General features: G+C 39.3%; 1 protein-coding gene across 1 annotated transcript in view; it reads right to left on the minus strand.

Moving 5' to 3' along the window:
* Positions 1-23,773, minus strand: part of CEP295 (centrosomal protein 295) — a 45,168-nt gene that overhangs the window by 14,875 nt on the left and 6,520 nt on the right. The window contains 14 exon segments of the mRNA XM_021381989.1: positions 211-314; positions 5,661-5,882; positions 7,738-7,890; positions 8,037-8,208; positions 8,865-9,927; positions 10,050-10,147; positions 10,951-11,148; positions 12,635-12,741; positions 13,705-13,929; positions 14,856-15,023; positions 16,763-16,946; positions 19,199-19,339; positions 20,685-20,798; positions 23,391-23,484. Coding sequence (XP_021237664.1) covers positions 211-314; positions 5,661-5,882; positions 7,738-7,890; positions 8,037-8,208; positions 8,865-9,927; positions 10,050-10,147; positions 10,951-11,148; positions 12,635-12,741; positions 13,705-13,929; positions 14,856-15,023; positions 16,763-16,946; positions 19,199-19,339; positions 20,685-20,798; positions 23,391-23,484 — 3,043 coding nt within the window.

The raw sequence follows: 23,773 nt of genomic DNA on the forward strand, positions 1-23,773 counted from the left end.
TCCAGGGACACCCTTAGGTCCCTTATGACCTGAATTATCACATGATTATATTAGATTACTACCAGCTCGTGAGCATCCTGAGAATACAAGTTAAAATTATCAACAGCTTTATTCAAAGCTACAAAAATAACGTTTTTTCTTTTTGCATAGCATCTTTAAAACACATCTCAAAGAGTAAATTACGTTACATGTTTACTCTGATTGACTAACCGCATGAGTGCCTCTTAATGATGGTCCAGAATGCGGTGAGCCCTCTCCAACTGCAGCAGCAAGAACCGGCAAATCTTGAGCCATGAGAGAATCTTGGGACTGAGCTAAAAACAAATTTAACGGAAAGCAGTTCATTGTTAGTGGTATTTTTTTTTCTTAATTGCAATTATTTTTTGGAACGCCAGGTGGCAGTAATGCTCTACTGCTGCGAACCTCACTGCCAGGGCACTGATTTTGCCCATTTCTTACCTTTTTCTTCTCACTTCCTGCTTCATAGCACCACAGTTTGATTAGCAAGACAGCTCTTTGTACAGCATGCATGAAGAACTATAAATGCATGTTTTGGCTTTGCAGAAGGAAATACAGCTCTGGTACTGTTACTACAACCATTTACTGGAGCGGAGGAATTTTTTTGTCCTCTACCATTGTAACACTTACAAAGAAAATCAGACTTTAAAAGTAAATAAGAGAAACCAGAAACAAGGAATTATCTAGCTAATGCACGATTACTACCACAGAATTGAATCACCTCTTAGACATAGAAATAAGATCAAGATCTGTGGAAAAAGTACAAGTAAAACTGTTAAGTCTAAAAGCACAAAATACCATTTTCTGATTCCTTTTCTACAAGTGCAGGAGACAGGTCTTCAGGTTCCCAGGAACTTAACACTGGAGTAGGACAAGGCGGCAATGAGCTCCTTTGTGGCAGTAGTGTGACCAAGCCTAGATACACTGCAGAAGTCTGCTCTTCTTTGGAGCAGAATATAGGAAATGGATGACCATGAAAAAAACCAAGCCCTTGAAAAAAATTACTTCAGTTAGCAAAGGATGTGGTATTTAAATACCTCCACAAGAGAAAAACACTACAAAATCTAAACCTCAAAGATAACTGTAACAAGAAGTGGTGGCAAGAAACAGCTGTAAGACACACAGGAACTGGAAACAGACCTCTTTAAAATGTGATAAAAACTAAAATGTTGAAACAAGCTACCACGGAGAGCCATGAATTCTCATTTTCCTGTTCACTTTACATCAATATCAGATATTTCTACAAAATAAATGCCTTATTCTATGAAGAACATCAGTACGACAGGTAGTAGTTTAGGATACACACAAGATGAGACTCAAGCATCTAATACCATTTTGTATATATATTCTACGAAGAACCAAATTTTATTCCTATACTGTAATAACTTGCATTGTTCTGATATAAACACAAGGGACACACAGCAGCAACTTCAAGCTATAAACCCAAATTAATTACTCATTTCAGAGTTAAAAATACAACACACTCGTATCTCCTGCCTTTACTACAGAAATATCCTTAAAAAGCTCTACTTGGTGACTCATAAAAGAGGTGGGTTTTTTACTTTTATTTCTTCTTTCTCCCTCCAAAATAATTATGCAGGGTTCATGTTCCTCACAGCTTCCTGACATCTGCATGGGACTTTCATTTTAACCTCCTGGACACCATGCTGTGCCAGAAAAAAGTGTTAACTGAAACCGTAGTAAGAAGCAGCAGCAATAATTTAAGGATGCAACTGAGAGACCTGAATGACAAATCACCCAGAGACAATGAAATACAGGGACTAGCCCAAACCCTATTACAGAGGCAAAAAGAGGAAAAAGAAGACAGTGGTTGTACTCTTTTGCTAAATTGGTGATGGGTAAGACTGTCTGTTGTAACAATGAATTATAGACAAATATTTGAGATTATTAAAAATAAACTGAAGTCTTAATCCTGGGTGACATGGAAAATAATCATGCTTGGAATAACATCTGCTTAGGACAGCAACACACGAAAATGATCGCATCTGGAACACTGCCCAAGGGGACTCTTAAATGCAGAGATGAATACAGAGAAAGGCTTGTTGATATGCAAGGAAGGAGACCTACGAAAAAGATGCATGCATCAGGTCTAGACACTGTCTTCAAGACAATTTCCCTGAGGAACTGAGGTTTATGCAATCAAACTGCCTCTGTCTCATCTGTGGGATTACTCTGCAATTCCCTATTAACAATTTACATTCTATTAGCCCTTTTTAATTCTTCTTTAAATTGGATTTTGAAGAAGAAAACTCAAATATGTTAAGTTCCTAACTCAACTTGAGAGACATCAGTGCCACGGTAAGAGCAAACAATCTGAATCAGTGCCACCAGTGAGGCAAACCATCTAACATCACTCACCGTTACCATCCTCCCTGCCTGCCCAGTCTGTACAGCACCTGTAACCACCCAATGCAGAGGACAGGGATCCATCCTCCCCTAATAAGAAGCAGTGCTTAAGACCTCCCTTTGCACCCAGATGTGTCTGCACCTAGATTTAAGCAGGGTTTTTTTTTCCTTATCTTGTAATAATTGAAGAAAAGAAACAGTTAGAGAAACTTCCCCCAAAATTTGCCTGTCACTCAATGACAAATCTCATAGAACAAATCAAACAGGCTTTGTTGATGAAGTATCCAAATCAATTTACCAAGTTTATCTTTAAGAACCTGCATGCCTTTTACCTTTTTAACACTTTGATAAAGCAGGTGAACAGTGATTAATAGGATTTGTGCACATCAGGCAGCTCTACAATCACAAAATAGTACAACTTATAGGCTGTAAAGCTGTACATTATTTGAAGGAAAACAGAAACCATCAAGAATAAGGTCAAGATCACATGCAGAAAGCACTCGTTTGCTCTTACCTTTGGAGAGACAATTATGGCTCTTGAAAACATACGAAAAACTGCAAGCATGCTCTGGGCAGAATCAAGTAGAAAAATGAATTCACCGCTACCATCATAACTTACAATTTAAAATGCACCTTAGCTTTCCCTTTTCAAAAACTTTACATTTAACACAAACTAGATTTTCTTCCTGAAAATACTGTGCTCGTTTCTCAAAGCGTCATGAAGCGCTTTATATCCTTCAAGTTATGAAGAAGATAATGGTGACAGTTTCAGCTCTTCTTTGAACTGCTCAGGACAATCTTCCTAAACACACACTAACTAAATACATGTGTTCACATGAAGTTTCCTAATCTTTTACATAAACCATTACGTTGTTCAAATATAATAGTAATGTAGAAAGACACTACAAAACAATATTTAATGTTAATTTGGTGACCTAGCAACGTTAGCTTACAGGCTTGGGGCAGAGTGGTTGGAAGACTGCGTGGAAGACGTGGACCTGGAGGTGTTGGTCGATGCTCAGCTAACCAGCAGTGTGCCCAGGTGGCCAAGTAGGCCAACAGCATCCTGGCTTGTATCAGAAATAGTGCAGCCAGCAGGAGCAGGGAGGTGATTCCTTCTGTAGTCAGCCCTGGTGAGGCCACACCTTGAGTACTGCGTTCAGTTTTGGGCCCCTCACTACAAGAAAGACACTGAGGCACCAGAGCATGTCCAGTAAAGGGCAACAAAGATGGTGAGGGGTCTGGAGCACAAGTGTTATGGGGAGCAACTGAGAGAACTGGGATTGTTCAATCTGGACGAGGCTCAGAGGAGACCTTATTGCTTTCTACAACTGCCTGACAGGAGGTGGTGGTGAGGGGAGGATCAGCCTCTTCTTCCATGTGAGCAGCGATAGGACTAGAGGGAATGGCCTCAGCGTGCACGTGGGGAGGTTCACGTTGCATACTATTTAAATTTTTTTCTCAAAAAAAGTGGTCAGGCACTGGAATGGGCTGCCCAAGGAGGTGGTGGAGTCACCGTCCCTAGAGGTGTTCAAGAAACGTTTAGATGTTGCACTGGGGGACGTGGTTTAGTGTGGAAATACCAGTGGTAAGCAGATGGTTGGACTGGATGATCTTGGAGATACTTTCATATCTTAGTGATTCTATGATTTTACAACTTACTCTAAAAACACAAGCCTTGTCTCCAAATGCTGTTAAGAAACAAAATACTTAAATTATCACTAAAGTTTAAACATATGCTAATTCTCAAAATAGTTTGAAATATAAGAAAGAAACTGAGAGAAAATCAGCTTAGGTGTACTGATTTAAAGCAACTTCGATCCCTAATAAATCTTATCCTTTTAAATTTGGTTTGTCTCAGTACAAACTAAATTAAAATTTACCTTAATAGCTGGGACAGCGTTGAAAATTCTAGTAAAACCAGGAGGTGCGTATGACATAGCTGTATTGCTTACAAAGATGTACATATAAGGCCAAGGTGCTGAAAACAACTGCTTTGCAGCTCTAATAATACATTTATTTTGGATAGATACTGGATGATGAGGTATTGTCAATTTGTATTCAACTTCACACTGCTCAAGTCAGTGTTTCACAGAACACAGAACAGTTCACAGCAAGTCAGACACAACATTTGCCAGCTGGAACTACAATAAACTGCACTTCAATCTGCAAGAAATTTTCGAAGCTGTAAATGCAGGGCAACTGAAAGTACTGGAACCCCCAAGTTCACTTTATTCTAAGACTAAAGAGACAAGCTGAATTACTACAGGCAGGAAAAAAACAGGAGGATTTAAAAACTTTGACTCCACTTGTTAGGCCAAGCACTCCAAAAACCTCTTCTAACCTGCTTTCTTTGTTCACCTTTGTCCTTTTATAAGCCAGTTAAGCTACCCATAACATGCTTCAACACGTCCACAAATTGCTTTATTTGTGATAACCAAAACAACTGCTTTCAATTTATGGTATCAGATTAACACTGCTGCACATGGACATGATCTGGTCTCAAAAGTGTAATCTCTAATTAAAGCTCTTCATGGATGAAGAGAAAATATCAGAATTCAGGTAATCCTTACATTCTTGCACTAGTTTTCTCTCTACCATAACTACCAGCTGATCCTTTCAAAGTTGTTTCTTTACCCTGATGGTAACAATCAGCCTTCTACATTTTGTCTCAACTGTACCTTTAAGCAATTTCTTACATACAGTGATCCTTCTGTGGCTGTCAGTACATTAACACTCCAGAGCTCTTTTTAAGCATGAATCTCTAGTATCTACAGAAGGAATCACAGAGTACTGATGCAGCCAAAGCACCGGTCTGCTCCAAACAGGTTCCCACTTGGAGAAGGTACACATCTGGGCACCACAAATGCTCTGGGAAGAACACAGCTTCTACTCCAGCATTTCACTCTGTGCATGCACGAGAGTCTGCTGGTAATGCAGGGCAATCAGGCGATGCAAAAGAGGGTTCTTTACAGACAGCAAGTTACAGATTCAAAGTGCACGGTTTGGATGAAAAGCTGTTGACTAGCAAAGACCTGCACTGTGAATGTGGATTATTACAATGGTAGCGGATCACGAACAAACAAAGCCTAATCAAAACTCAGTCCTAAGATGCACTTATTGAAATATCATTTTTAACAATTGAAATTCAATAGTATTTAAATAGCACTCTATGCTCTTTAACAAATCAGGTCACATCCTACAGATAAATAGCAGTAAAATTAGCAGTGCAGAATGGTACTCAATAGTTCCCTGAAGAAAGCGGATTTCCTCACCTGAATCATATGAATTCTCAGCAGACATCAGCAGCAGCTCTTGTAATAATCCAGACTGTTTGCTTTGCCTTGCACTTTCAACAGGAACTCGTTCCTCACGGCTTGTTGTGCTCCCAGGTGACATGCCTTCTTTATGAAGAGCATCACCGTAACATTTCACATACACAAACTCCCCAGCAGCTGCAATGGGAGAAGGCTCTCCACCAACAGAACCTGTTTTACCTGAATGTAAAGCATCAGATCAGGTACAGATACGCAATGTTCAGCACTTTAGGAAAGAACACTTTAAGACGGATACACTATTTCACAGAAATAATCTGCTGATTCTGTACTGAGCTCCATATCAGTTAACCATATCAGGTCAGTAAATGCAGACATACCAGATCTTCTCTGCTCTGGATTAAGATCTCCTTTCTCCCCAAACCTCTCTCCTCACAAACAGCCCTTTTCAGCCACTCAATGCAATTAAAACACTCGAGTTCAACTTGTTACTATCTACTGTGACCAATAATGATAATAATGGAATAAATAATCTCTCAGTTAGGATAGTATTTACACAACACATACTATTCTAGAACTCCACTGAATATTTCAGAAGTAATTTTGGGTACAAATTTCAATTTTTAATCTTTGCTGCTGTTTTTCTGAGCAGGTGTTTTTTGTTTTGGTTTGTTTAATGAAAATGTGTATTACTAAGCCAATTGCTTTTAAGAACATATTCTTCAATCAAACACTTCAGAAACAGGAATTTGTTGTCCTGGTCTTAGCTGGGATAGAGTCAATTTTCTTCCTAGTAGCTGGTATGCTGCAGTGTTTTGGATTCAGGATGAGAATAAGCTGTGTTCAAGAAGCGTTTAGAAGTTGTACTAAGGAACATGGTTTAGCAGGAAAATATTGGTGGTAGGCGGGCGGTTGGACTGGATGATCCTGGAGGTCTTTTCCAACCTTGGTGATTCTGTGATTCTAAGTTTTACATTTTTTCTGACTCTCTCCCCCATCCCACTTGTGGGGAGCGCGCATGTGGCTGCATGGTGCTGAGCTGCCAAGTTAAACCACAGCAGTTAGTTAGCCGAGACATCACAGTGGCCCAAGAAGAATTACTCTGCATACACCAACGCTGACTAACATTAATTATTTTCTTTCATTTAAAAAAATGTCCCGTATCAGCTGTTTCATTATTTTGCTCAAGATCAGTATCAGCCTGACAGGTCTACAGTAATTTGGATTGTTCTGTTAATTCTTTTATGAACGCTAGCACAGCATTAAAACCATGTAAAATACGTATTAAATATTAGCTGTGAAGAGACTTGAGGGAGAGGGTGAGGGGAAAAATTGAAAGTTTACATTTAGCCAACATTAGTATGTTGTACCTGTTACTTTATGTTGCTTACAAAGCGTTACTAGGTACTGCGTACAAATGGTAACCAACATTCCTAGACAATGATGACAGCTTTGCATGGTTTTTGTCTGGAATTGTTACAGAATGGTTTGTAATTGAAAAAAAAACCTATAGAGCTTGTCTGAAAACTTCTGTAGATATTTGGTGCTAGCTCCTTATTTAAAAGATTTTAAAGAAAAACAACTTTTAAATGCCCTTCCATCAGCTGCTCTTGACTAGTCCCTTTGCATTTAACTGATATATTCACATCTGATTCAGTCCTCAGAGTAAACAAGGTATGAATAGCTACATAAAAGTGCATACCCTCTTCAAGGTATCAGTAACTACATACAGCTTTATTCTGCACTCAATCTTCTATCTTCACTATTAAAGAAATTTTCAGCATAGAACCTGCAAATCTTATATGCTCAACATAAAAATCAATCAGTCCTGGAATTAGTGACTTTTTTTTTTTGCTACATTTCTCCTAGTCTGACACTGGTAAGGTAAGCTTTTCTCAACTATAATTCCCTTGGATAATATTTAAGTTATACCTTATGGTAAAAGTATCAGCTATTATTTCATGATCAATCACCTCAAAGGCTTCAGAAAATATTTATTTCCTCCAATCTATACTCCTTAGAACAGAAGTATTCATATATTCTATATGTATATACACATTTTACACTCATATTTTACCTGCAAAAGAAATATTGCAACTCCTTGGTGTGTCCACTTCTGGAATAACACTGAGCTCATGTTGTTCCAAACCAAGCCCCAACTTCACTTTTGTCACAGGTGGTCTGGAAGACCTCCATTTCTGATCTCTATGCAGAACTTTTTCAGGCTGCTCTGTAAAGCAAAGTTTTATGGTTTAGGTCCCCTAGCATGTTACAACATATCTATCAAATCAGCTTGGGCAAATGGAAGAGAACTCCATCTCAGAAGCAAAATGAGAAAAACAAAATGCTATAATAAAACATGTCATACAGCCTTACCAATTTGCCCAGCTAGACTGATGTACTGTGAAATCATTTCATCTCTGTGAAATTTACTCATGTCACAGTTCTCTTGCTGGCAGTTTTCTGAGTCTTGGAAAAAGTCACTCTTATTAATCCAGTCAGGGCTTTGTGGCTCTGTCATTACTTCATTCATGCTGCTATGTCTTACCTTAAAGAGAATAAATAAATAAATAGCAGCAACAGCACTCATATTTATACTCATTTATTAAGCCAGCGTTTTGTTGGGTGTATTATTTCACAGTATTAGGCACTTTGAGAAAGAAGTTCAAGTATGCAAGTTCCAAGCCTTGTATAGCTTGAAGAAACATTTGGGTGTAGAGATATCCTATTTAGCTCAACAAACCTGATGTTCCAAAGCATTATTTGTTACATTTTCAAGACATTTTAGATTCTGTCAGAATAGTCAGCACTTTTAAGAACAACAATTCCTAAAAATTCTGATTTTTCCACTCTTAAGTTTAGGAATGTTAGCTGTACGGAGACTGCAGTAGTGAGACTCACAGCAATAGTTCTATTAACCTGAAGCCTCCTTACCCAGAACTGAGCAAAATTACAAGCCAAGAGTGCAACTTCCAAAACAATTTTTTAATATGCATGCATATAGAACTTTTTGAAATAAAAAGTTATGGAAAAGAGCTACAGATTAATTAAAATTAATTAAAATTTTCCTAATTAAAATGTTCATCGCAGTATATCACTTAAAGCTACCAACGCTCCATGGGATACTTCACCAACTCCTAGCACTCATTCTAGAGCTCTATCCCCTACCAGACGACTCACCATGCAAAGCATTTAAAAGTTTACCTGCTTGTTCAGAAACTCTTTCAAAGCCTCTTGTTGTTTCTGCATCTGTTCCTTCAGTTTATCCTGCTTCTGTATAAGCAGTTGTTCTTGTATTTTCTGTCTAGAAAGAAGAGCTTCTCTACGTGCATCTAGCTGCTCTTGCAATTCTTTCAAATACTGTTGCTGAGCTTGGATGCTTTCTGATGAGGCCAACATTCTGTCCCTTAAGTTCAGTATACTGGAATAATTTAACAAAGATGCATCTCCACTTTTTGATACTAAGAATTCCTCAACACCTTCTTCATGGGATAAAGCCACAGGTCCAGAAAAAGAAGCGGGTTCAAGGCTTTTTCTGGTGGGGCTCTCTGCAGACCGCTGCTGACAAGCCAAAGAATCAACTGTGGCTGCCTGCGCTACAGGAGATCCTTTTGTTGCTGGCATAAGGGTTGCCATAGGTGGAGGCTCTTCCTCTGTTTCCATTGGATGGTTAGACAGCATCTGATGTGATTCCTTAAAGTGTTCTGTTTCTGAAGGCTCAGAGGAATGTTCTGCAGGTAAGGCAAATCTAACCTGTTGTACACCTGCTTCCAGTTGTGTTCTGGCTGCACAAGCATCTTGTGTGACTAATGCTGACGGTAACTGGAACACAGATGGTTCTCTGACCTCACTGTCAGGGCTTTCTAACATTCCCACTTGTTCCTGCGAAGAACAGCTCTGCGGCAAGAAAAACTCTCCAAACTTCAAAATCGACGGTTCTAGAGAATGTACGTGTCTACCACAATAAACATTATGCCCTTTCTCTCCGCGTTTTTGTGAAGACGCATCTTCAGGAAGATTGCATATGTTGTAAAGAAGAGGTAGTGACTGCATGCAGTCTTCTGCACTAACTCGTTCAGGTGACTGGTGCTGTGTAGGCTGCGTTCTCTGCCTCTGTAGAACAGGTTCTGAGACAAGCTTTAAATTAATTGATGTTGTTTCCACAGAGCTTAAAATTTTCACAGGATCAGTCAAGTACCTTTGCTTCAATTTATTCTGATACTCTTGTAGATGCGTTCTAGCTTCACTGATTGTCTGTTTGTGCAGCCTAAACATAAAGAAAACATGCATCTTTCCAGACTGGTGCATAGATTAACATCATTTTCAATAATCAAAGCAATTCAAATTATTTTGAAACAGGAAGGTCAGAACTTGAATAAAGTAGTTTACCTATTTTGTTGCAGAAGGCGCTGTTGATAATTACGAATCATCTGTAAGTGGCTGTCTTCTCCGAGACTTCTAGTTTCTGGCACAGCACTACTTCCAGTCTAATTGAAATGAAGCGAGTTTAAGTAAAAATAAACAAATAACTCATAGAGATGGTTAATGCAACAATCTCAAACTGTACGTTCATTCTCTCAAGAATGCAGAAACCACTCTGTATCGCCACTTGAAGCCTGTGAGATTTTGGCCTCAGGCAATGAAGCCAAAGCAGTTTCTACAGCTACAGTCCCTCTTGGCAAGTCTAGCATCCACCAAAGTCAACAGTGCATGTAGGAGCTTAGCTCAAAGAGCTAAATGTACCCAGCAGCAAATTAAGTGAGCAATGATCCAGCACAGCTGCCTTTACAAGGCAAACAGATTCTTTTAAGAGTGCACATCGTGGAAATGGTTCAAAATTAAAAAAAAAAAAAAAAACCAACACACCTTTCTCCTCACTATCCTCAATGAATTCCCCTTCATTTAAGTAGATATTTGAGTTAGACAAAGACAAAAGATACAGCTTTTTTTCCCCTTATTTTTCCTTGAAAAAGGATATTCGTACGTGCACCCTCATTATACAACTCTAATCAGGTTTTACTAACAAGCATTTTATACAGACATGCTGTCCCAAAGCCTTTGCAGATAACCCAATATTCAAAGTCTTCTGTGATATAAAAGCTTCTACATTAGACAAAAAAGTTACAGTCTTTATGTACAAGAGCTTCTGATCTGTGGCCTGAGAAATAAAAACGAGGTCTTGACTGACAGAATATAAAACTGGCAGTTGGAGCTCTTGATTTGTAGAAAAGAAAAATAAGTGAAATATACTGCGCCCCACCCACAAACAGCCCTTTCCACAATTCTTTACCTCATGTTCTGCCTTCTTCTGTTGATCTGTAGAAGGAACACAGCAGCTTTGTACTGGCTGACTTTCCTCTTCCTCCTCCTCCTTGTTCTTAGCCTCTTCCAAACAGGTTTGCATTTGGATCTCCAGATGTGCCCTCTCTTCTTCAATTTGTTTCAGCAAGTCCAGCTGTTCCCGTTTCTGCTGCTCTATATGCTCAAGCTAATGAAAAAAATAGAACTTGAGGAACAAGACCCATACATCCCATACACGCAACTTTGTTCCAACTTTAACTCATAGCAAAAATTTTATCACTCGTGACAGACTTTTTCAAATTGTAAGCAGCCACTAAAAGTAGTTCCAAAGCGTTCAAGAATAATTTTAGCAGCGAATGGCTTGACATTTCTAATGGTCCCTGAATCCATTTACTATTGCACTGTTATCTGCCACCGAATTAACAAACAGATAAAAATCAAAACCTAACCATTCAAGATACATCATAATTTTCCAGAGTCTGCAAAGAAAGTCCTTCTTTTGGACTGAACTCAGAAGTCTATTTTGCATTTTACAGAGCTTTTCATCAAAAGTTCAGTGCATTTAAATGCTAATTCACATCATACTGAACTTCTGAAATGGCTAACATACCGCCCCTTTAAGAGCACTCTGTAAATCTCTCAAGTGTTTTGTTTATTTTTATTCTCTTCCCAAGTATCATTCATCTGCAAATCACTTACAGCCACACGAAGCAACAGCACATACACGGAGAATGAAAGTGAAGAAAAATTTCTAAGTACTGATAAAGATGAAGAGAGCTCAAGGAGAAGCTGGGAACAGTTACTAGAAATAGAAATTTAGAAATATATACATCTGGACATGTGCTAAACAAGAGAAAACAGATAATTCAAGAAAGTAACCACACTTTCACAGGGCACATCCTGCCTCTTTTTTTTTTTCTCCTCACTAAAACGCTATTTTGTAAAATTTCTTTCCTGAATTTCTGCACTTTAAATCTACCATGTAAGGTTGCAGTAGGACCTGAATTTCACCTTTTTTTTCCTAATTGATAAGTCACCACGTAACAGCTGACAGGTCTCTAAATATCTAGAGTCTAGTCTCTAAATATCAATAAAAATATAACTAAATACATGTAATATAGATACACAATATAAATATATAATTAAATATAATATATAATAGTATACATATATAAATATAGCAATAAGATTTTCTGCACTTGATTTTACAAACTGGGAAACAAAATAGTCAAGGTTTGTAAACTTTTCCTGTCACTCTAAGCAATCCCAGAGACTTTCAAATACCATTGCACAGGGTTAGTAAAATCTTCACAGTGACGTACTACTGATGTCCTTTTCCCTAAGCCAAAAAGGCACTGGTTGACAACTGTAATTCTCATTTAATCATAGGATGGAATCCTTTGCCTACAGTAGCTGTTAAATTTTACAAAAGAATTTTTCTCCATGCTATTCTGAATTCCAGCTAGAGTTCATTAACTGTTTTTAAAGAAAGTTACTACACTAAGGTGAAGTATAGAAAATGCTGCAGTAACAGTTCATGTAAAATGCTAACAGTATGCTGAGTCTATTGCAGCTTTATAATCTGAAGCTTTTTATCACCTTTACTGCCTTCTGTAAATCACTTTTTTTTAACATCATAACTGAGTCAAAGAAGTACATACACACATACTTACCCACTGCTGTCTCTCATTTTCCATTCTAATTTTAGCTGCTTGTTCTTGAGGATGGATAAGAACTGAATTTTCAGGTGCCACTCTATGTTCCAACATTTCCACAGACTCTAAAATACACATTATTGAACTATAAATGCACTCAGAGAGAGCTTCATATCTTGTTCACATCTTGCTTTGGTTTCCCAACCTCTCAAAAGAACAAACACACAAGCAGATGGCCTTGACAAGGCTACCATTGCCATCCCACCCAGCTCACCTCCATGAGCTGGAAAAATCAGATTCTGTATTATTTAAGTCAGTAATGGCCCTTTATCATGTGCCATTCTTGAATATAAAGAAATGGTTCGGTTCTAGCTGGATTGCAGACTGGTTTTTTTCCCAAATAACTTGGTAGCCTAATAGCAAAATCATCCTGAGGCATAAAAAAATATGCCGTAACATCTAAGAAAAAAGGAGGATCTAAAATTGGCAAGGGTAAAAGCACAAAAATCAAATCTTCATGAACGTTCATCAACTTCAGCACTTACAGAACCAAAACAGCAACAGAGGGCTGGAAAGAGAAGGAACTCCAAAGCAACAGGGCTACCAAACACAGCGGGATGTTTGACTGCTGTAAAGTTCAGTTTTACACTGAGACCTTTTGGAATGGTGCCTTAAGACCAGGAAAAAAACCTCACTGCAGACACATCAGCTCATGCCTGCTTTAAGCATTTCTAGCTGTGAATCTCATGGATTCAGCTTTTCCAGTTCAACAAGTAAAGAACTTCAGCAACTCATTTTGCTCTGCGAATTCTGCCCCCATAGGTAAACGCCTTTTAAAACACAGCAGCATGAAGTTTGACAAAAATTTGGGTGAGATTTATAACATAAAGGTATTTTGGACATCTTTCCTCTGAAAGATCTTTATGGCTAAGATGAAAGGCAGAAACGAGAGAACTGTATTTACTTCCTGGCAGCGTGATAAAACAGCACCACTGAAAAATCCATTTAAATTAAAAGAGCTTTGTTACAGTCCTCCTTATGGACTTGCTCCAACAAAACAAATTTCAATGCAAGTGCATATTACATACCTTTGGCTTCACGTACAGAATTTTTGTGTTGCTCATCATTAAGTTCCAAATCAACCAACTGTTTCTCTTTGCTAGCAATAGCGCCTGATTCAACAGTCTCAATTTCACTTGGAACCTCTTTCTCACTTCTTGATGTCCACTCCTCTTTTTGGCTTCTAATCTTGTTCAGCAATTTCTTCAAGGCAAGTTTTGATTGAGGTTGATGAGTTTTTACCTCTTTATGACCTATAAATAACAGATATCTTTAAGAGATTTAGGTAATGATTATCTTCATGTTACAAAAAACAAAAACAAAACACACAACTTTTCTTTAATTGCTTACACAGCTGAAGATCTAACTATATTATCAAGTTTTCAAAGCTTAACAAATATTCTACTTGCAAGAGAGAAACAGCAATATGTCTCAGGATGCAATAACAGGAGGGCTCAGCTTGTTGTAGCATTTCAGAACCAGATTAATCACAGACTACGCTGCTGCAGAAACCAGCAGCACTATTCCACCAGTTTGCACGCTCCTGCCCCCTCCTCTGTAGTAGCACTGGCAACACGATGCATCACAGACCAAGAAATGGACAGTGCCAACAAAGGGATGTGGCAGAAATGCTCGTCATGCAGCAACGTTCAATAATACACCCCTTGTTCACATCATGTTATTCTGCTCATGCCACACACACACAGACACACACACACACAGAGTGGCCTACGCACAAAATGAAGCAACTCAGTCACAGAGCTGAGCACAAAGGACGTACAACAAGCAGACTTTCACTTGAAGTCAAGTTAAAGCAAACTTCACTATTCACTTGGCTAATATTTCAACACACACAAAAGTATTTAATTTCATATACCTGTGCCATCTCATCATTTGCAATAGTTATATAGGAAATATTATAGTTAACAGTATTGTTCTTGCAGCTATTATAATTATTGTCAGTATTCTAATGAACTGAAGTGTATTAGAAGAAGTAATTTCTACTTTAAACTTGAATGTTAGAATATTCATCATCAGTGGTGAGCATCATAAATCACTTAACTCCAAAACACTTCACATTCATGAAGGAATTTTAGTACTTAGACATTTTAGTTAATACTAAGATACAATCTCTTTTCTTCTACTGTAAGACAAGAAAGACTGAGCTTAAAAGCGTTACTTTCTGATTCAGCAGGGACCTCCTCTTCCGCCATCCGTCCCAATTCTTGTTGACTGTCACAAACAGATTCTTGCTCCAAAGAGAGATCAAGATCATTATCTTGAGATCTATCAGAAGGGGATGGCAAAGGCTGTGGCTCAAATTGCAAAATCAAGTCTCCTTTCATTTCTAATTGAAGGAACACAAACACAAAAAAATGACCGATTAGAATAAAATGCAAACACCACAAGTTACACAAGTTCCTACACAGTTCCAATATCAACCGTTTGTTTCACAACAGTTTTAATCCAACTATTTTTTTTCCCCCAAAATAGAAGACTTTCAAAATTGAAGCCGTTTAGATCATTTAATTCAGAACTGTGGTTTCCCATAAAACATGCTAGGTCATTCAAAGTAAGAGGTTATAAAGTAGAAGTTTGACCTCCATGCAAAAAGCAGTGCACCAAACACGGGAGGATCTCAAGACCCTCTTCAGAGAAAATGAGCACCCCAACCTGGCTGCTCACAGGGCTGTTACAGGACAACCTTTGATCCCATAGTCCAGGTGCAAAATCCTGGAAGATGAGTCCATGGGAGAGGCTTTCCGAGGATCACCGTACAGACTGAGGGGGCTACTGCCTAAGAAGGGGGTGGGTTAAATGGGAAGAGTACCCTGGGATTGTACAAGACTTGCAGGCATTTAGGGAAAGAATCAAAGGTGGCGAAACGGAAGGGTCTAGTTAGACTGGGAAGAAACAAGTCTTGGGGTTAAAACAGAGGAGTAAACATAGATAAATAAAGGCCAGACAGTACATAGGGTCTGTCCTGTCTTCTTGCCAAACTCCATTTTTCATGAGTGAGGAACTCTATACTTCGTACGCAGGCGTATGGGTGTGTTACAGCCAGCAACTGGAGCAGAGTTCAGAACAAGCACATATGTGTTAGTATGCAGGGACTAGCAAATAGCGAGCCAGACTAGCCCTTGAGAGTAACAAGGGTCTTGGAAGCCAAGTGTCAAAGCAGCTATAAGACTGGGCTGGATACCAGAGAGACCAGAAGGTCTGTGTGTTGGTCACTGGAGAGATCGGGAGATCCCACCCAGCTACAGGAGGGATGGCGGGGTTGCAGGCTCAACCAAGAACTTGCTGGCATAAGTACATACATGTCTCTGACAGACAACTAGAGTTGAGAGGATCCAAGCTCAGTTACTGCTAGCATCCATAATGCGTACGTGCTTGCATATACAGTGAGGTCTGTGCACCAAGAGCCGGATTGGAGCATTAGTTCACGTGTCCAGGAGCCAGCAACTGGGGAGACTAAGGAACCAGCACTAGCAGCTGGGTACAATGAGTATTTAAAGCCACAGCTGGGTAGACTGAGTATTTAAAGCCACCTTACTGAGAGATCCACAGCACATATTGAGCACAGCAGTGCATATGTGGACGCTGCAGGGTAAATGGAAGGCTTTGGGGTCTGTGATCAGCTACTGGACAGAATAAGTATCTAACCTTAATTACTGGGGTATTCATAGCATGCTGAGGGACAGTGTGCTCTAAGGTGTGCGTATACACATCTGTAAACAAGAGTGTCCAAGCACAAGCAGCTGGAGTAGGTCTGTGAGCCTCAGGATCTTCCATGTTCAGACGCCAGCAGCTGGGTAGGCCTGGGATGCAGGGACCAGCTACTGGGTTGACAGTGTCTGAAACTAACTGCTGGAGGGATCAACACTGTGCAGATGTATTTCCCACAGGACTCCATCCTGTTCAGACAGAGCAGGGAACAGGATGAAGCAATTTGTACTGTTTGTGTGTGTACCCACCAGGGAAAAAAGTGCAGTCTCACTACTTGCTACACCTGCGAACAAGTAGCTGCAGCAGCCTCTCATCTACTGGGCAGCCAGAGTCAGCATCCTCCCACAGATTACTCACTTCTGTCTTCACTGTACATATCTTCAAAGGCAAACTCCAATTCTCTCTGCCAGTCCTCTTTCATTTCCACGCGTTTGTATCCAGGTACAAAAAGCTGAGGTGGCATCTGTGCTACCATTTGTCTTCTGCGCATTCGATCCATAGTCTGCATTTGTTCAAGTTCTTTCAGTAGCCTTTCCCTATCCTTCAAGTAAAGGGGTGATAAGCACTCAGCATTAACTTCCAGACAGCAGTATGTCAGGACTGATAAAACACTCCCATTTGGTTACCATGAAGTTAACTTGAGGTGTTCAGAATTAAACTAATTTTATTCTAGGAAGCAGGTGCTTCCTCAGGAGAAGACTGTATCTGACCTTTAAACACCAGAGTGTTTACTACCTAGAAGATCTAACATAAAATGAAGTATGGGATAGTACACTGCAGGCTGGCTTCCCTGAACAGAGTTAACCCTTCTGTTAAAGAGTTACTACAAAGTAAACAATTACTTCTGTTGATAAGCTACTTTTTAGTCTGTACTTCAGTAACTGTTATTTTTAAGTAAGCTAACACCCTTGCTGCACAATGTCACATTAAAACTACTCTAGAAAAAAAGCTTTATTTATAATTTGCTGTTTTATTTTTTTCCCCTTAACTTAATGAGCATTAGTAATTTAACTTTAGCTTCCAAATTCAGTAAAGTTACTCTTTCAGGGCCAATCATATCTCGAAAAGAAAAAAAACCAAAGAAAATATGCAGGAAGTTGCTGCCACTTCTAGCTCCCCAAATATTTGTGACACTAACAGATAATAAATTTCAGAATGCAGCTCTAGGTACAAAAGCTCTTGACTGTTAAGTTTTTACTTCTCAGGGGAAACAACTTCAGTATCTCCATATTTTCACAATAACATAAATTCATTTTCAGTTAAAATGTTGAAAATTAAAAAAAAAATTGTCGTCTTAATAAGAAGTAACAATCTCTGAGAATCTCAGATACTCTGACACATTCCATGAGAAAATCATGATGAAGCTTAAAGATTTTTTTCAGCACAAGCTTTGGGTAGAATTTGATAACAAAATTGTTATGCCCACATATTGAACCATTCGTACAATGCCATATTTAAGTCTTCTCTCATATATACACCTTTAATGAAACAGGCTTTATGCCAGCAACAGAATAATAGCAAGATAAATTCAGACTGGGTCTTTGCAGTTAAGTGTGGATTTGAAAACAGGCTATCAACATTTGTACCTGCTCACATCAACAACAACAACAGGAGGCAGCTCAAGAATTCACAAGAAGGCTCTGCAAGAGCTGTATATTTATATATAAGTGGATGTCTTTTCACTGCAGAAGCAGTGTCTTGCTTCAAACTGTCCCCCTAACACGGGCGGGGGGGGGACACAGCTGCTCCTGCAGACAGCATTATTCAGTAGCCCTTGCAGTTGATGGAGAGGAAGTTCATGTTATCGGCATCTCCTACTGCACTGGGTAGCAAAAGGTCCTTACACCTCTTGTCTGAACAGGATACAAAGGTGAGGAAAACCTGAGAGAAGCACCAACCCCCAAATGAATACTTTAAATACTAATTTAAAAGGTAAAATGAACTGTAAAGTGGAAGGGAGGTAGAAGGACTGAAAATGAGTCTATAGACTCCAATTTTCTCAAAAAGAGATCAGCGAGATTTAGGGTGGCTGACATTCTCAGAAGTGCTTTGAAAAATGACACCCATCATTCTGGACATAATTTAAAATCATTCCATGCCTTCTCCTCAATCTCACCTAGCTGTAACGTAAGCAAGCTTTTAAACAATGGCAGTAGGAACACAGCTGATGAAATGAAGACTCAAACCACTGTTCTTCCAGTTCTGTGATTCATTATCTAAATACTTCAAGCAGTTAATTCCTGAGGCATTTTGGCTCCTTTAGAAGCACCTTTATACCAAAAACGTCACGCATAGCAAAAAGTCACAGAGTACAGAGCTTGCAACTTTGTCAAGGTTTTTTTCATTTAAAGAGGAATGTGTTTTTTCAATGCTATCATGTATCCCAAGAATTCCATTTCTACTTCACACTGAACTGACACAGAGCATTCCTCTGACCTCTGCTAGTATGTAAACAAACAACAAATACTTCAAATAAAGGCACTGCAATGTTAGTTTCTTGAAGAGCTACAGCATCGCACAAGAAAAAATGACTTGCAGTGTCTATTCTGCATCCAAATATATTTCCAGTTTATCTTGGTCAAAGATCACCCTATAACTTCCAGAGAGTCAAAATAAGCAAGCTGAGTTTGATCATTTTTTGAAAGCATTCTGAAAATCCTATTTAGCCCAAACATCTTCCTCTTGAAACTGCAACCTCTTCGGCAAATACATACCTATAGCTTACTTAACACTGGTTATTCTGGCACAAAAAACAGGCACTGGTACGTGAAATTAAATCTCTGCTTTGCCTACCTGAGCCAAATGGACCTTCTTCAAGGCATGGCTTCCTCTGAGATGTGCCTTTTCAAGCTGCTCTCTTCTCTCCCTCTCCGCCTCTCCGTGTAGCTCCCTCAAACGCTTCACCTCCTCTTCGGCCGCTAACCGAGCGTCTGGCTGGCAGACAATCACCAGTTTAGTCCACTGAGTTCTTCTGGTTGTTTAAAGTGCATTTAATAGTAAGTGAGTAATGCAGTAGCAAAACCACTTGGGATTTACAAAAAAAAAAAACCCCATACAATACCGTAGGAATCGCCTTCAAAGATTTTACAGCATTCAGTTGCAAGCAGGACCAAACTATATTTATACAGTTGAAAAAAAAAAAGGAAATTTACGCATCTTACAAATGTTATTAGGTATCAAAGTATTCTAGTTTCAAGCTCCACTAGAGACAATAATTTGTTCGTTTTTTACTGCAGAGTGATTATTTTTCCTATAATACAAGGGAAAAATGAATAATGCCATCAATATTACAGATCTACGACTTGTATGTTTAAAGGTTTTACGTAAGAAAAGATTGGAAGTGTTTCCATTCTCATTTGAGAAACCAGAGAAAAATCTGCAAGTTTTAAGTAAGTACAAGCTTACTAACACTTGAAAATTAAAAAAAAAAAATTCAAATAAACAAAGCTATAAGAATAAAGATTTTGGAGTTTTTGGAAAACTCCACAAGCTCAGACTAAAGCACCCGCTCTTACTGTTTACACCAGTCCTTTTAAAGGTCAAGAAAACCTTAAAATTCATGAACAAGAACAATGCCACTGGACAGATCACTCATAAATTTATGAGTATCAAGAGATCTCCATCTAAAAGAGGGTGACAGCAAACAGGAACTTTGATTGTGGTCTCACATCACAGGTAAGCCAAACAATAGATCACCACCTGTAAAAGCTAAGATCTTACTCCATCTTTTACTTCTCCAGCTCCTCCTCTTCTTCTGATCTAACTTTGACCTTGGATTGTATTGTAAACCGGAGTAAACCTTGTCATCTGGCAAAACCATTCAAGATTCTTTTTCTCAAATCAGACTTTTGCAAGTTTAAACTGTTGACTGCATGAACAGCTGAGCATGAATGTGAAGTAAAGACTGCGAGTACGCAGCTAAAAGAGGAGAAGAGTAAAAAGCAGGCTAAGGGCAACGATTAATTTAACATAGGCCTTAAAATGGAAAATTGGGCTGCCCTACCAAGCCAGTCTTGTGAACTCACCCCCTAGCCAGAGGCCTGCTCATGTGAGAAAGACTTGGGTGTGACCAGACAATGACTGAGCACACAGCCATCTTCACAGATAGCGCCATTTGAGATTCTGATTACTGAGTCATACAATGACTGCTTTATACAAGTTCCTATTTTTAAACAAGTTCCAGAAAACCTAACTGCTAATACGTGATATCCAGACACGGAATCCAATACAAAGAAAGAAACATGGAAGTGTACATCACAAACACTTGGGAGTTAATCACCTGTTCTCCGTTCATTTCTCTGTCCACGTAAGGTTCTGAAAGATGGTAACGCGTAACGGAAAATTTGCCAGCACTGTAGGCCTTCACTGCAGGAATCTTCTTCACTTCCAGGTTCTAGAAATAAGAGTACAAATAAGCCATAAAGAACAGCTTCCTCTGGCAAAGCAGAGGAATGAAAATGAAATGAGCTCCACGCTTAAATTAGTATCAAAAGAAAGCCAAAAATTAAAAACAAAGTTATCTCCTAAAAGCATTAAGTCATTTCAATCTTTGTATCCATTTAGTAATTAACAAAAATCGTATCAGCATAAAGAATACCTAGAAAGCTTAATGACTGAGAGCATCTAACCGCATGCAGCAAACTCCTCCACAACAGCTGTCATTCATCACGGAGCTCTACCTTCCTCTTTCAGTCACACTACCTTCATTCAAAAATGCTTGGGTTTTAACGCACTAATACAAATCCCACACAGCAGCTGCCATATCCACCTCCATGCAGGGCAAACACGCATCCACAATACAATTACACGTGATGATAAATACTCTTTCTCAAGTACAGATTTTGTATATAGAACTCAGAGTCCATTACGCTCAGTTTATTGGACAACCAGGACAAAGAGCATTTCCCATAATCTCACTGCAAAGTGTTTATACATACAGTACAAAGTATTTTTTTTAATTAATCTTTAGGTATACAACCACATGTACTCAACTCTTACGTGAAGGACAGTTAGAACACTGAGCAATCAGATCTCCTCTTATTTGGCTCAGACCAATGTTCTCAGTGGGAAAGAAACTTCACAAGAAATATCTTTCTACCACCCCTTTACAACACTCGCTCTAATCCTCACATAGTCAACTTCCATAGTAAGAAAACCATTGGGCAGCAAATAAGACCTGCTCAGGAATATGCAGTAAAGGATACAAATTAAGGTATGTAACTATCCCTTCCTTTAACCATTCTGAAAACAGCAAGGGTCAGACCTTACTCAGCTTCTTCAGATGCATCAATTCCCCCATCTTTCAGGTGCTGAGTGAAGCTGGGAAAAAACTTTTGTTACAGTGGCTCTGAGAGAGACTAGATTAATCTTTCATTAATGTATATCCTTATCCATCATTTTCTTGTCTGCAGTGTGAATATTACTGAATCTGATGGTCTGAAAGGTCACAACATGTTAGGCAACAAACTCTGTATTAAAATAGTTCTTAGTAAATTTACTTCAAAAGTTAACTCCACAATAAAAACGCACATAATGTTCTTCCTGAAGTTCAGATCTGCAGTCCTACTGTGACTTCTACACACATTCAGAATATATCTGAAGTCAAAAGAAGCATGAAGGAGATGCAAAGTCATTCCCCAACAAAGGTACAGTACAGAATTAATACAATAGCTTTTAGAAAAATAATAACTTGGGGCTATCAAAATTCAACAGCTTACCATACATTTTGTATTCCCTTCAAGAAACAGAAGAAAAAATAATAATAAAAGCAGCTAATAAGGCAGAAGAAAGCAAAATACAATGCTTACTGCTGAGCAGCCTGATCTAGTGGGTGGCAACCCTGCCCAACTCAATCCTCAAAGTCCCTTCCAACCCAAGCCATTCCATTACAGGCTTGGGGAGGAGTGGCTGGAAAGCTGCCTCACAGAAAGGGACCTTGGTGTGCTGATGGACAGTCGGCTGAATATGAGCCAGCAGTGTGCCCAGGTGGCCAAGAAGGCCAATGGCATCCTGGCTTGGATCAGCAATGGTGTGGTGAGCAGGATGAGGGAAGTCATCCTGCCCCTGTACTCAGCATTGGTGAGGCCTCACCTTGAGTACTGGGTTCAGTTTTGGGTGCCTCAGTACAGAAAGGACATTGAGGTGCTGCAGCAGGTCCAAAGAAGGGCAACAAGGCTGGTGAAGGGCTTGGAGAATATGCCCAGTGAGGAGAGACTGAAGGAACTGGGGCTGTTTAGTCTGGGGAAGAGGAGGCTGAGGGGAGACCTCATTGCTCTCTTCAAATACCTGAAAGGTGATTGCAGTGAGAGCGGGGTTGGTCTCTTCTCACTGGTGACAGGTGACAGAACAAGGGGAAATGGCCTCAAGCTGCGCCAGGAGAGGTTTAGGTTGGATATCAGGAAAAACTTCTTTCCAGAAAAGGTTGTTAAGCACTGGAACAGGCTCCCCAGGGAGGTGGTTGAGTCACCATCCCTGAATTCGTTTAAAAGCCATTTGGATGTGGTGCTCAGGGCCATGATTTAGCAGTGGGTTGTTAGAGCAGTATGGTCAGGTTGCAGTTGGACTTCATGATCTTGAAGGTCCTTTCCAACCTGAGCGACTCTATGAGTCTATGACACTGTACCATTATGGCAGGCAACTGAGGTAGTATGTGCACACTGGGATAGACCACCACAGAGTTCAATAACACTACAACTTTTAAATGAAAATGAAATTATGATGAGGTTCAAAGCACGCGTCAACCATAAAAACATCTCCCGACTATGAGAAATACTATCCACACAAACAAGAGATAAGAAAACAAGTATCGAAGATCAGCAGAAGTCTGTTAATACATAATTCATTTTCTTGATTATTACCGAACCACTCTCCTTACAGTATAAAAATAGCAATTTCAGAATTCCCCCTGTGAGGAGTCAGACCAATAAGGCATTGTATTGATACGGTATCCTGAAATTATGAACACTATCCCATCACAGATACACACCTCAAGAGGATGTTGCGGAGGAGGTGGTAGGCTTGCAACTCTGGCTGCTCTTTCTCTTTCCACATCCAGAGCATGCTTACGTGCATCTATTCGTCTTGCAAATAAAGGAAGAGAGAAAGAAAATGATTCAAGAACCAGTGACAGCACCGTGCAAAATAATAGGCAAACCCAAAGATCTAATCAATTACTCCACTTAATTGCTAAGAGTGAGCGAGCACATTGAAAAGTCAACAGAACTGAAAGACAGCACTGAAAAATTAACCTCTGAAGTAATGCAAAGATATTAATAACATACGTGATTCTTGAGATCAAAGCAAAATCTCACTTTTCACTTAAGTTTTCAGAAAGCTCCGTATTGCTGCCATACATTTTAATTGCTCAAC

Source organism: Numida meleagris, chromosome 1 (genome assembly GCF_002078875.1).
Source record: "Numida meleagris isolate 19003 breed g44 Domestic line chromosome 1, NumMel1.0, whole genome shotgun sequence".
Taxonomy (NCBI): Eukaryota; Metazoa; Chordata; class Aves; order Galliformes; family Numididae; genus Numida; species Numida meleagris.